The sequence below is a fragment of the Silurus meridionalis genome, chromosome 13 (genome assembly GCF_014805685.1).
Source record: "Silurus meridionalis isolate SWU-2019-XX chromosome 13, ASM1480568v1, whole genome shotgun sequence".
Taxonomy (NCBI): Eukaryota; Metazoa; Chordata; class Actinopteri; order Siluriformes; family Siluridae; genus Silurus; species Silurus meridionalis.
In genome coordinates, this window is record NC_060896.1 from 16916227 (window position 1) to 16930231 (window position 14005).

Genomic DNA, 14005 nt, shown 5'->3' on the forward strand with positions numbered 1-14005 from the left:
AGCAGTGGTCTGAGTATCCGAGATGGGGGCGGGGCTCCGCACGATACGTGCCGGGGAGGTTTGTGTAAACAAGATCCAGTGTGTTCGCTCCTCTCGTTGCAAAGTCCACATGCTGATGGAGTTTAGGAAGCACAGTCCTGAGATGGTTGAAACATGGTTGAAATCTCCGGCGATAATAAACAATCCGTCGGGGTGAGCATTCTGCAGGTCGCTAATAGCGCCGTAGAGTTCACACAGTGCCTTCTTAGCATTAGCACTGGGAGGAATGTACACTCCGACACTGTAAACAGTGGTGAATTCCCGAGGTAAATAAAAAGGTCTGCATCTAACAGTCACAAACTCCACTAGCGATGAGCAGTAGCATGAAACGAGCACAGAGTTCTTACACCATTCCGTGTTGATATAAACACCCACGCCACCACCGCGAATCTTACCGCACAGAGCTGCGTTTCAAAGAGCTGCTTTTTTATTCACAATTTGTACAGTGTCCCAACTTTTTTGGAATCGGGTTTGTAGATTGTGTTTAGTAAATTGTCATAAATGCCCAATGTATTAAATATGATACAAAAAAAAGGTAAATGGTATTTAATTTTATTTATTTATTTATTTTGTTGTTCAAAGACCCCATAAACACTTCAATTTAAAAAAAAAAAAATTCGGTTAATTATTTCATAGGCCAGGCTTCACAAGGTTAAGTGGATTGAGGTGATAAATTTGCCATTGCTCTAAAAAAAGTAATTATCCCTTTTCCCAATGTATTTATCCACATTTGTGCATTTTCATTAAATAATCTTCAAATCATTTCTTTTAAGTGTATGAAGAACCCACTTTATTAGGCCTTAGATCTGTTTGTGGAGGGAAAACACTTAAGATCAGTTTAATACTTGGAAATTTGTATAGCTCATGCAGTGAAGCAGGTACAGTGCATTATTTACAATCTTTTTCATGATCCCATAGTGGAAAAGTACCTCTGCAATACTACATGCTGCATAACTGCACTGCTTCTTTACTGAGTAATGCCCTCATGCTATCCCATTTTGTTCAATTACTTTAAATAATGATTTCAATAGTTTTGGGGTGGCTGGGAAATTCATTAGCTTTCATTCACTACATGCTGCTTACCACCTGTGAACACGCAAATATTCCCCTCAGTAAAAGCTCAAATGCCAACAAAAAAATTCCCAAGATCAGTGGATGGGTGAGGCATGCAATGACCACTGCGTCACTGCCTGTATGCTCCCTTCCTAAATTAAACAGATGGCAACCAAGGGATAGCTGTGCACATGCACAGAGAAAAAAAGCAGGGAGTGAGAGAGTGAGCAGGTCTCACCTGCCACATCTAAGCTGCCAAATGATCCTTAGCCAACTGCACTGCCTGTTACAGTGACATCGGATACTGAAATTGGACCTATTCCACCGTCTCTGGTAATCGTGCAACTGCCAAATGCTTCAGCACCATAAGATAATTTCTTCATTTTTGGCATCACTCTTCTCAGCAGCCACTGCTGACAGGCATCCCAGATATACTGGCAGATGTTGCACTGACTTCTTTTATTTACAAACCTAAACAATTTTAAACCTTTTACAAGCTAAGACAATGGCACACTTAAGATCACTGACCTCTTCAAACGAATCAGTATTTGTCTATAAAGATTGCGTCTCTATGTGTGTGATTGTATGCACCTGGTAGCAATGCATGTGGCTAATACCTAAAATCAATAATTAGAATGAATTTCCAGATATATTGTTTGGTTGTATATCTCTGTTTAAATTATTCTGAATCCATGTAAACTAAAATCTATCTTTATTATTCTCATTTGAGATTAATTATGATACATTTTCTATTTTTTTAAGCTCCTACAGAACCACCACTGCAGCCTAGTTTAGGTAAGCTAATACGTAAATGTTTGTATTAAAATTCAAAGAAATGTTTTCTATTTTGCTGATTATTTAAATCTTTACTTATGGTGTTCTATTTCATGCTACAAAGCCGAAATACATGGAAGTCATGCAATTTTCCGTGATGATTTTGACTCTAATCTGCAGGGAGAACTAGATGGCAATATCTGGTGGGTATTCGGGACACCACTTAGACATTTTATTTTCAAAATGATAGTAACTCTGTCTTGTCTTCTCAGGTCAAACTGTAGTAACTGTGAAGTGGGGGAGCAGTGTGATGTGATCTTATATGGTAAAGCTGTCACTTTCTGTGAACCCTTTGGGGAAAGAAAGCTGGTAATTATATCCTTTACTAGCTAACCTTTGTGGACATTTAGTAAACATTTGTGGACTATCACATACATATTAAATTCAAGACAATTCAACTTGTATGGTGCCTTTCTCAATTGCTGTTGTCCCAAAGCAGCATTACAGAATTAATAGACTGCAAGTATAAAATATAGCACTCATACATACAGTGTAGATGAATGACAACAAAACTTTGAGATATATGATGAATAAAACCTTGAAAGGAACCAGACTCAAAAGAAAACAAATTCGAATCCAGGTAACACAGAATGTCCATTTATTATAGTTCCATCTTTGTTAAGTTTATCAACTATTCACTGATTGGCACTTGAATGCAAAACTGTCCATGGCAATTTTAGATTTAGGCCATTGTATCAAACTGTTTATATTAATCACATTCCAAATACATCTTCATGGTTCTTGACTTTAACCCATCATAGTAACTGCATAGATCTTTAGGTCATCCTATGGAGTTCAGTTAAGGATTCTGAAAAGATTATCTATAACTGCATAAGAAAAAGGATAAGCCATAGTGTAAGAGAGACATGAGGGCGCTCTGGGATATAAATCAGCCAGCCATTTCAATGTCAGCAAACATGAGTGAACATGTAAAAGTGGGGGGACCACAGCAGCCAAACATTTCAGTTCACCAAAACAATCTCCAGATCTGCTACTTTACCTTTAAGAAACATTTAATGACAAAAGGTTTAATAAAACAGGTTTTTAACCTAAACATAAATAATGGTATCTGAGAACTGAACACTAATTGGAAAGCTGTTCCATAACTGTGGGTTTTATGCATCAGTTGTCAGTGATTCCCAAATTTTTGAGTGGCAGCCCATAGTGAGTTAGTCACAACAAAGCACATGCTGACTGCACACTTTATGCTCATCACTTTGATTTTTGTTTCATGTGCTTTTGTTATGCTTATGTTACATGTTTTATTTAATGTTTTTTCAAAAAAAATTTTTTTTTTGGTTATATACACATTCATACAAAATATGGCATGTTGTGAAATGCTTCTTATGACTGCTCAACATGTAAACATGTAAATAGAATTAAATATAATTTTATACTTTACTTTTATATTTATTTATTTTAAGTACAGTAATTCCCGGTTTATCGCGGTGGTTACAATCCAAAACCTTCCACGTTAAATCAAAATCCGCTCTAAACGACCCCCCCAAAAATGCTATTTTATGTATACATTACTATATTAACATTTTACTTCATTTTATAATTAATAAAATGATATTAAAAAAATAATATTTTAATTAAGACATTTAAGTATTTCAACATAAAACATAAAAAAATGCATATCCATAAAAAAAAAAAAAATACAATTCCGAAAACCGAAAGTTTTTTGGTCTATTGTGCTATCTGCAAGAGACCAGGAAAATCAGCGAAACAAATTAGTTATGTGGCAAATGCAAATCCGTGATAAACCGGGGGCACGAGATTTGAACCATGTTAATTGTATAACTATAGTATAAACATAAAGTTACAAAAAGGTAAAAAAAAAAAAAAAATGATTGTGTATATTCTATATATCGTGTGTGTGTGTGTGTGTGTGTGTGTGTATATTATATATATATATATATATATATATATATATATATATATATATATATATATATATATATATATATATATGTGTGTGTTTTGTGTAATTTTTCCTTGACCCTGAAACTAACTTAAACTACTGTCTTTTTTGATTGTACCGATAAGAGCAATACAGCATTTGAATCTGTAAAGGGTGTACTTTTATTTGTTAACATAACATAACAACAAAATGCTGTGCTTTTGTAAAATAAAGAATATAGACACTGTCACCTCTCTTCACAAACACATAAATAAAACAGCCTGAATCTCAGTGAATTTCTCACAGACATAATAAATATATGTATAGAAAGCTTTACATTTTAGAAGCGTTTTTTAGTTTCTCTAGTATCACCTCATTATCACTGATGATCTCACCTCGCATCAAATGCACTGTTCATATGGAAATGATCTGAGGTGAGCCAGGTAGTCATGTACACGCTCCTAAAAAATAGCATGAAACATTAGGTTTCATCATAGAATTTACTTTTTCTGCGCGTTTGGATGATGGCACGCTTATACGGGTGAAGAATACTTCAGATGGTTCTGGACAGTGAAGAGAAGTTTACATTCTCCTTAGAGGAAGCACATGTCTCAGATGACGGACGTTTGCATTATAAAGAGCTTCTGGACCAAGCAGAGGATATAATTCCTGACGAGTAAGCCTTTTATTCTTACCTTCATGATTTTAAATGTTATATAAAACTCATATTTAAAGTTGGATATTTCCAAACAGGCTGTTGTCAGACTTAAATTAGCTAATCTCCATACAGACCACTTTTAGTTTAGGATGTTGTACAAAGCACATATATAAACATAAATATAATTATTATTATAATTATACTATTATGTCTCTTACAAAACTGAATCAAGAATTAAAAATTTTATTTTTTACATTTTTGAATATTTAGACAGTATTTTCTCAAATGGTAAAATTGTTCACCAAGCTTCTGTTCAAAAATATCTGCTCTAGTGTGATCGTCTGAGGTGTAAATGTTTAAAGTAATATGTAAATTTTATGTATAAGTGACCCATCAACAGACATGCATGCGTGTTCATTCTTATCAGTGATGCAATTTATTATCAGCTATGCATGTTCTGATACCTGTTACCAACTTTAAATTTTTTAATTAGGACTGTGGCTGCATCACTGCCATCTTGCACAAGAAAGACACATGAGTGTAGTTCTTTTGTGTTTGCTGGAAAATCATACTGAGTAAGTGCACATTGTTGTTGGCATTCTATTGGGACTCTATCATCAAGTATGCATATGCTAAGGTGAAAAGGTGAAAATTAAATACTAACTATTGTATACAAAATGCTTTTAGGACTATGAATACACCACTCTCGCCTTTACTACATCTCAACCAGGAAGAAGACTCAGGTCTCGGTTCAGTTTTCAACTCTTACAGAGTAAGAGATACAGTGAATTCACTATTTTACAGATCTTACTTTAATTTGATTTATTTACTGTATGGTTAAATGTGTGCTGTGGTAATTGTGTTCTTTTTCCTATAAATTAGTACTAGTATCAGTGAAAATCACAATAATGTTAATAATGTGGTTTATTTGTGTAAAAATCATGCTTACTTTTTTTATTTCAGATGTGAGAATAACAGTGCAAAAGAACCTGTGGCAAAGAAAGCAGCCCACTCTGTCATAAAAAAAAAAAAAAAAACAGATGTTGACATGGTTTTTCATAATGTTTTTTTTAAAACTGCTGTGCCAACTGTGTGTCGAAATACCAATGCTCAGGCAGCCAGCCGTGCAAAGGGCCATAATTATATATTGACAGATGTTATCATCAGTGAGCTGTACTGCTACATTGGGCCACTCTTCTACATGGTCATGGTGAAGATGAGGTCCATCAGAGACCACTGGCAGCAGGGCAGTCTTTTCTCTGTTCCCTTTCCTGCCACAATCATGTCGAAGCACACATACCGCACTATTTCATTGAACCTGCACGAGTCACACAGATGCAGACAAGGACAATGACAGAAAAAGGGGCACCACTGAACACGACCATCTTTTCTGGGTCAGACCGCTCATGGATACTATGCAGTGTTGGGCAATACCGCGTTACTAGTAACGCAGTTACTTTTGACAATAACTAATACTGTAACGCATTACTTTTTAAATAATTAAATGAATTAATTTTGTGTAGCCTAAAGTCTAACCAGTTTACAGCAGAGACACATTGTAGGATTGGTGGATGAGAATCACTGTAAACACGAAGAAGACGCACTGTGGGTGTGTTTCCGTTTATTCAAGTATGTGCGGCAGTAATGGCGAGTCAAGGCGAGAGCAAGACGAGTTTCTCAAAGTGGAAATATGCTTATTATTTCACTTCAGTTGAGCATAAAGACCTTTTAGTCAAATGTAAGCTGTGTCTTTTTGGTTCGAAGGCCGTATCTACTGCAATAAACAGCAACTCCAATCTGTCGAAGCACCTCCAGAAACTCCATGCCTCGATGAAGCTAAAAGCTAACCCGGTGTTATGTTGTACATTGTTGATAGTTTTCATACTTAAGCTGTGAAAGGAACATTTTTAAAGGCTCAATACAACAGCTTTTATGATGCAGAAGCCACTTTAGTTTTTGATTCTGAATATATTTTGTTATTTATTTCAGAAATCCTTGTGATATATTCAGTTTGTGCTGGTCTGACTTAAATAAAATAGTGTTTAAAAATTACTTTGTGTTTAAGTCAGTTTTGTGTTAGTATAGACCATAACGCATAAAAGGGCATTAATGGAAACATTAATAACGTTCTTTAAAAAAGTAACTAAAAAGTTACTTTTAACAGTAACGCATTACTTTTTGTTTTAAGTAATCAATAAAGTAATTAACTTACTTTTTGAATGAAGTAAATAGTAACTGTAACTAGTTACTATTTCGTAGTTACTAGCACAACACTTCCAGTATGAATGTAAGGCCCTAATGGACAATATACAGCATGCATGTAAGACCCTCATGGACACTATTAAGCATGCATGAAAGTTATTATGTGTGATAGTTGAATATATTCTTAATAAACTACAAACAAGAAAATATATAATTTTTGACATTCTTTCTTGTAGCAATTCCCTCTCAGTCATATAGCTGACTGGTAGGCTCATTCTGCAGCTGATTATACTGGTCTTTGTCTTCTCAGGTGTGATTCACAGCATTATGATGATTCATGATTATAATGATCATTCATGCCTTCTTGCATACAGCCTTTTTACACAAACCCCACCTGACCCATGATAACCATCATTGGTCCTTATGTTTACATTTCATAGTTTATGTCTGTGCCCCATTTCCATGCTTGAATAATGTGTGTATAAGTACCTGTTTGTGTTCAATTTGTCTTGGAAAAGTAACTCTTTTCTTAAAGCAATAAATTAGCTGTTTGTTTTACGTTTATGTCCACAGTTTCATGTTTATGGTTTCATGTTCTTTGGATATAACTTTCAATTTCTTGTTTATTTTTTCCTCACTTTGTTTTTTACCAATCGCCCAACCACTTTCTGTTTCACTTATAATTTTGGTTTACAATTTGAATTATCTGCTTGTTTATCAAATAAACACTTGCATGCACTTGCCTCCAGTCTCGCTGTTGCATGCTTTTGGCATGTACACACATGCTTTCACCATCACCAGCTCCAAACGATGGCATTGCTGGAATTGCTGGAACTCAAGCTGGATGAGGATCAGTGGCTAATGTTCATGTTTTTTAATTGGACTGAGCTTCTTATAAACACAGCAACGTGGTAATCCGCTCAGTAGCTGTGTTTGTCAGAATGCTCATGAGTTTTTTCTCAAACCACCCTTCACACCACACTCCAGCTCAAAGTTAACAAGGCCGCCTCCTAATCCATGCTCTATGCCAAGTTCTTACCTGAGACCGGCAATATGGTCTCCCAAGCCATGTTTCTTTGCATGCTCCAGCTGAGGTCGACGGGATAGTCTCTCAAGCGCTACTCCACACCACTCCCACCGTCACCCTCTAGTTTAAGCACAGCATAAAGCGTAACTTACGCTTTATGCTGTGCTTAAACTAGAGGGTGACACATGCCTGCTTTATGCCTGAGACTAAAGGGGAGGCCTCTCTAATCATGCTTATGTCAGGGCCTCACAAGACCCACACTCCTTTCACAATTCACTAAAGTCAGGTGGCAAAACCAAGGCTTCATTCCATGATGCGCTAAAGCCAGGGGATGATGGCCTTTCTATCGTAAAAATCCCGCTCCTGCCAAAGGGCTGGCTTTACGGCTTCCATCCTCAGAGAGCCTGTTCCAGCATTCATGTTGTCTCTACCCTGTCTAGTGATTGGTCCTTATGTTTACACCTTATGTTCACTGCCCATTTCACTTTTATGATTTTGCCTCGTGATTTGGATTATCTGCAGGTTTATTAAATAAATACATACCTGTACTTGCATCTGTTCACACTGTAGTGTGTTTTTGGCTTTCACATACAGTATACATGCAACACACAACAGCTGTAGATTACGTCACTATCAGGACATAAGTAGGCATGGTGGATTGTAAAAAAATAAAAGATTGCACAGGTACAGTGGCAGCAGACCATTCAAAGCTTTCTATATAAGTAGTAGTATTTAATAATTAGTGTAAGATTTTATTGATGGTCAAAATAGAGTGGATAGGAAAGAGGTCATTTCTGGTTTTAGTATAGGCTCTAGCAGCTTCATTCTGGTCTCAATGGAGCCTGTTTATGCACATACTAAAATATATATACAGTTTAGAATTACTACAGACTAATCTAGGGGTAACAAAAGCATGAAAAAATTTTTTCTTTATCATCTAACAATATATTGCTAAAAATATATTTCTAAAACAAAGGCTATCTCAGAACTATTGTCTACATGAGTTTTGAAGGAAAGACAAGTGTCAATAATCACAGGTTTTCTACTGCTGTACTTAATGAAACAAAAAAGACCATCCAGAGACACAATGTTTACTTTTAGCTGCATGTAGTCCTAGTAAAAGTAAACATTCCTTTCATACATTCCTGATCATTACTAAGCTAACATCTATCATTAGTTTTTTCTAAAACATACAATGCATCAATAGCATGGCAATTTTTAATCAACCCAAGTCAACATGTTGCCACGAAGTGGAAAGCAGTCATTGTAAAGAATGCCTTTGCATTTTAGTTGTCAGAACTCAGCGGTCATAACCTGCTTCAGCATTTGGTTGCTGTAATTTAAGTTCGTTATTACATGCAATATAAGCATAAATATTGCAGATACGTAATAAATGTTACATTCAGAACTTAACTTGTCCCTATTTTTAGTCATGAGCATACTTCTAATATGACTATCATTCATGGTGCCGGCAGCCATCTTCCAGCTGCATAAATGGATGCGGATTCCTCGCGTTCTCTGACAGACTTTCCTGCCCCTCGTTTTGCATCCCAGATCCTTGGGTTTCAGTTTTGGATCTTTCGGTTTTCTCGGACTTGCACCTTGCCACAAGTTGGAGTTGGTTTTTGATCTTTCCTATTCTCAAGACAGGGCATTTGTGTTTTGTCTGAAGTCCTCAGTGAAAGCGTTTTAGCAACTCCTTGTTGTCTCTGTATTTTCTTTGTAGAAGTTTAAGTTGTGGGGCAAATGTTTCGTAATCTGAAAATTTTAAGATGGCCTAGTTTATACTTTGCATCCTTATTTTCAATCCTCTACTGTTTTATATATATATATATATATATATATATATATATATATATATATATATATATATATATATATATATACACTATTTTTAGGCATAAAATGAGAATAACCAGAAAATATATAATCAAAATGCTATATAGGTGCCTGAAAATAATAAATGCATTTTGAACAGTAAATATGAACAAAAATCCACAATTACTTAAATAAAAATACACTGCTTAGCAATATTGTTTGCACAGAATTGAATATATTTAATCACTTTATAATTAAAAATGTTTTTTTAATGAGAAAAAAAAGATTTTGATATGACGTTTTATTGTTGATTTAGATTACAGTGGCTCTTAATACAAGCACTGCTTCAGTATTACAGTTTGCACTGGGTAAGTAATAAATTCTATAAAAATGTAATGAACTTTCTGCATATATGGTAAATGCATTTTACTTTTGTTTAAAACTTTCAGAATGTATTATATGTAACATATAGCGTAATACAATTGATCAACTCAAAATCCTATATTAAAAATTTAACAGCTAACTAAAGTCTTTCTGCCAATAAGTTGTAAAAAAAAAATTGTAGTAGAAGGGTGATATAAGTAGTGAAATATTTTTTTTAAATAGATGATAGTTGAATTAAGGGTTGTGACTGCACCTGTCTATAAAATTGGTTGTGGCTTAAAATGGTTGTTAATTATGGTGGCATAACAAACGACCAAGTACCTTTTTCATTTAAGTACATAACTTTGGTGTTAAAAAAAATCATACATTTATGTCCCACAATTATTGGCACCCCTAACAATTCCTCTGAAAATTTTTTTTTTTTTTTTTTTTTATATATTTTTCTGTAGTTGCTAAGGTTGGTCAGGGTATCTAGGGACTTTTAATTAGTAATTAATGATTTCCTGTTTCCCTGGGGTATAAATATGACGTGACACAGAGGCCTAATTCTCTTACCCATTTGTCAACATGGCAAAGACACGAGAACACACCATTCAAGTAAGGCAGATGTGTGTCGAGCTTCATAAGTCAGGCAATGGCTACAAGAAAATAGCCACTCGCCTTAACTTGCCGGTATCTACAGTCAGAGGAATCATTAAGAAGTTTAAAACAACTGGAACAGTGAGAAACAAGGCTGGAAGAGGTCCCAAGTTTATCTTGCCACAACGCACAGTGAGGAGGATGGTAAGAGAAGTAAAAAAATTTCCCAAGCTCACCGTCACAGAATTGCATCAAAGAGTGGCATCTTGGGGTCACAGAGTCTCCAAAACAACCATCAGACGCTCTCTACATGCCAACAAGCTGTTTGGGAGGCATGCAAGGAAAAAGCCTTTTCTCACTAACACTCACAAACGTAAACGCCTGGAGTTTGCTAAGCGGTACTGGGACTTCAACTGGGATCGTGTGCTTTGGTCAGATGAGACTAAGATTGAGCTTTTGGCAACAAACACTCTAAGTGGGTCTGGCGTAAAACAAAAGATGAGTATGCCGAAAGCACCTCATTCCCCGTGAAGTATGGTGGAGGATCTGTGATGCTGTGGGCCTGTTTCTCTTCCAAAGGCCCTGGGAACCTTGTTAGGGTGCATGGCATTATGAACGCTTTGAAGTACCAGGATATTTTAAATAAAAACCTGATGGCCTCTGCCAGAAAGCTGAAGATGGGTCGTCATTGGGTCTTTCAGCAGGATAATGATCCAAAACATGTGGCAAAATCTACACAAAAGTGGTTCAGCAGTCACAAACTCAAGGTCCTCCCATGGCCATCTCAGTCCCCAGACCTCAACCCAATCGAAAACCTGTGGGGCGAGCTAAAGAGAAGAGTGCATAAGAGAGGACCCAGGACACTGGATGATCTAGGAAGATTGTGCAAAGAAGAATGGTAAAAAATCCCTCTCTCTGTGTTCTCCAATCTTGTGAAATGTTATAGGAGGAGATTAAGTGCTGTCTTGTTGGCAAAAGGAGGTTGTACAAAGTATTAACATCAGGGGTACCAATAATTGTGGCACACATGATTTCAAGGTTTTTTTTTTCTAAATGTGTGATTTTTTTACCACCAAAGTAATGTACTTAAATAAAAGGTTGGATTTTTCTCTTTTTTTGCATTTGGGTTCTATGTTGTTTTAAAAAAAAGGAAAATTTTTTAGAAGTCCACGACCACATCTTAAACAGGGGTGCCAATAATTGTGAAGGGCACTGTATATGTATATATATATATTCATAATGACATTCCTTTTGTACAGCTATATCTGTCATACCACTTCATACTGTATCATACTTATATAAAAACCACACTATATATACCCTTATTCAGTTATATGTACATATTACTACACCTTCTGTGTAACCTCATACACTTATTATTACACTGCCACTTGTAAATAAGCTATCTATGCACTTCTGGTTAGATGCTAACCGCACAATGACAATACAGTTGAATCTAATCTAATCTAATCTAATCTAATCTAATCTAATCTAATCTATCTATAGCTGAATAGTCTACCAGATCGTCCAAAATCCATTGTATACAGATGAAAACAATTATCTTACATTATTGGAAAAAAATCAAATGAAATTCCTAAGAAGGATAATAGGTGTCCTAAAACCAGATTTTTTTTTATAGATCTGAGTGCCACAGCATATGAATACCCTTATGTTATAATCACCCTTCAATTAATCAAGTTATTCACTGGTGTCCTAAATATTTTTCTAAATAATCTATATTTTATATCCATCTGTAATTTTATCATACATTTTTATATTCACTTACATCCTGAATTATCTTTCTTACAAACTCTAATATTAAATGTCACAGTCAACCTTCCTCAGAATTTTCCTCATGCACCGCATTTTACAGTGCAAATAAATTTCAGTCATTGATTTCTGTAGCATGACAGTGTTGAAGATATAAATCTTTCATGGCCAGAATGAGTAGGAAACACAGAGTACTCAGAATACTAATGACTCATAGCCATGCAGATTAAAATAACGGAAGGAAATATAGCCATGGCAATTATGTTCGCTTGATGCCACTATATAAAACGTTCTAGCCAGGTAAATGTGTACTTATTCTGTGTTTTTTAATGCATAATGTTATGTGTTGATCTGTTTTTTTTTTTTAGGCTCTGGATCCTGCCATTTTAGTTATTCAGATCCCAGCATAATTGTCTCCTGTAGACTAAACAGTTCAAGTGGCTGGACCATCTTGGAAAAAATCAGGTTTCTCTTTATACTTTTTACACAGCCCAAATAATCCATTTGACCACTTTATTTTTGGTTATGTAGTGTTGTTTGATATTTTTATTTTTTTATTTTTCTTACATTGGAGTGTGTGTGTGTGTGTGTGTGTGTGTGTGTGTGTGTGTGTGTTTATGCTTTCAGGAACTCAAGTTGCATCAACAATGCTTTGGGAACACTTTCACGTGCCCATGCATCTGAATCACATGTTTAATCTGTCCACAGCAGGGTGACATTGCGAACAGGAAGCTATTAAATGCACATGCGGTTTAGACAGTGCTAGCTGCAATAGAAGGAAGTGCTTTAGGGATGCAAGGAGTATGGCCTGGAGACCCAGCGTCTCGTTCCCTGAGAGAACCAGGGTTACATACTTAACCTAGAGACATTTGCAGGAACTTTAGCTGCATCAACAACACTTTGAGAACAAGTGTCTTATACTGCCAGACTGTTTAGGAAAGCACTCTGTGCGTGTCTGTGTGAGAAAATAAATATGGAAAGCAGGCCTCAGTACCATCTATGTGTTCCTACCTAGATCCAGTGCTTCCCCAGCTGGAAGCACGCCTTTCGAGACCGGGGAGAAAGCACTGGATCTGAAAAGGACAAGCCTATCTCCAATCTCTTTTAGATCCAGTGCTTACTCAGCCCATACTCAGCCTGCCTCTTGAGTCCCAATGTCTCCCCTTTATGCTAATGTGGTCTGACTGAAAGAGTGCGGTTATGGGTCAATACCCTGGGTTAAGAGACGTTGCTGGCTATCTTTCCTCGGGTGCTTCCTCAGCCCTCATGGCCCTAGCACTGCCCACCAAGTCCCTTCGGCCTTCCTCTGCCTTGGTTGGTAAGGCATACACAGAGATGTGTCAAGGCGCTGGCTGCCGGCACAGTATGGCTGTGCTGCAGGCATATCGGGCTTACCTGCTGAGGAAGTTGGATTAGGGAGCTAGTACGGGCACTGACGATGTCCAAGAGCTTTGTTGTGCAATAGACCTGGCTCTTAGGGCTACTAAAGAGACCAATAGGGCCATTGGCCGGTCTATGTCAGCCCTGGTGGTCACAGAGAGGCATCTCTGACATTGACAGAGCATTCCTACTGGATGCCCCATTGTACGCACTGGCCTGTTCAGCAACGCTGTGAATACAGTCGTTGACAGGTTTCAGGAGGCGAAAAAGCAGTCAACGTTGTTCCAGCACTACTACCCTCACTGCTCCCATGGGGCTGCTCAATGGGTGTAGCCCCAGCCCAGCACTAGCAGCACTA

The 14005-nt window shown here is 36.6% G+C and overlaps 1 protein-coding gene and 1 long non-coding RNA gene across 9 annotated transcripts in view; both read left to right on the top strand.

Moving 5' to 3' along the window:
* The window catches only part of reln (reelin), a 515746-nt gene that overhangs the window by 184020 nt on the left and 317721 nt on the right, over positions 1-14005 (top strand). For 5 of the 8 annotated variants that reach the window (XM_046864386.1, XM_046864387.1, XM_046864393.1 and 2 more), the window contains 4 exons: positions 1855-1887; positions 1991-2235; positions 9851-9902; positions 12636-12732. In XM_046864386.1, coding sequence (XP_046720342.1) covers positions 1855-1887; positions 1991-2235; positions 9851-9902; positions 12636-12732 — 427 coding nt within the window. The remainder of the gene's footprint in view (positions 1-1854; positions 1888-1990; positions 2236-9850; positions 9903-12635; positions 12733-14005) is intronic. The other 3 variants (XM_046864388.1, XM_046864394.1, XM_046864390.1) reach the window with 1 other exon arrangement.
* Positions 3913-6369, top strand: LOC124395674. The gene is made up of 3 exons (XR_006927661.1): positions 3913-5062; positions 5175-5259; positions 5451-6369. It is a non-coding gene; the product is annotated as an uncharacterized LOC124395674 (long non-coding RNA).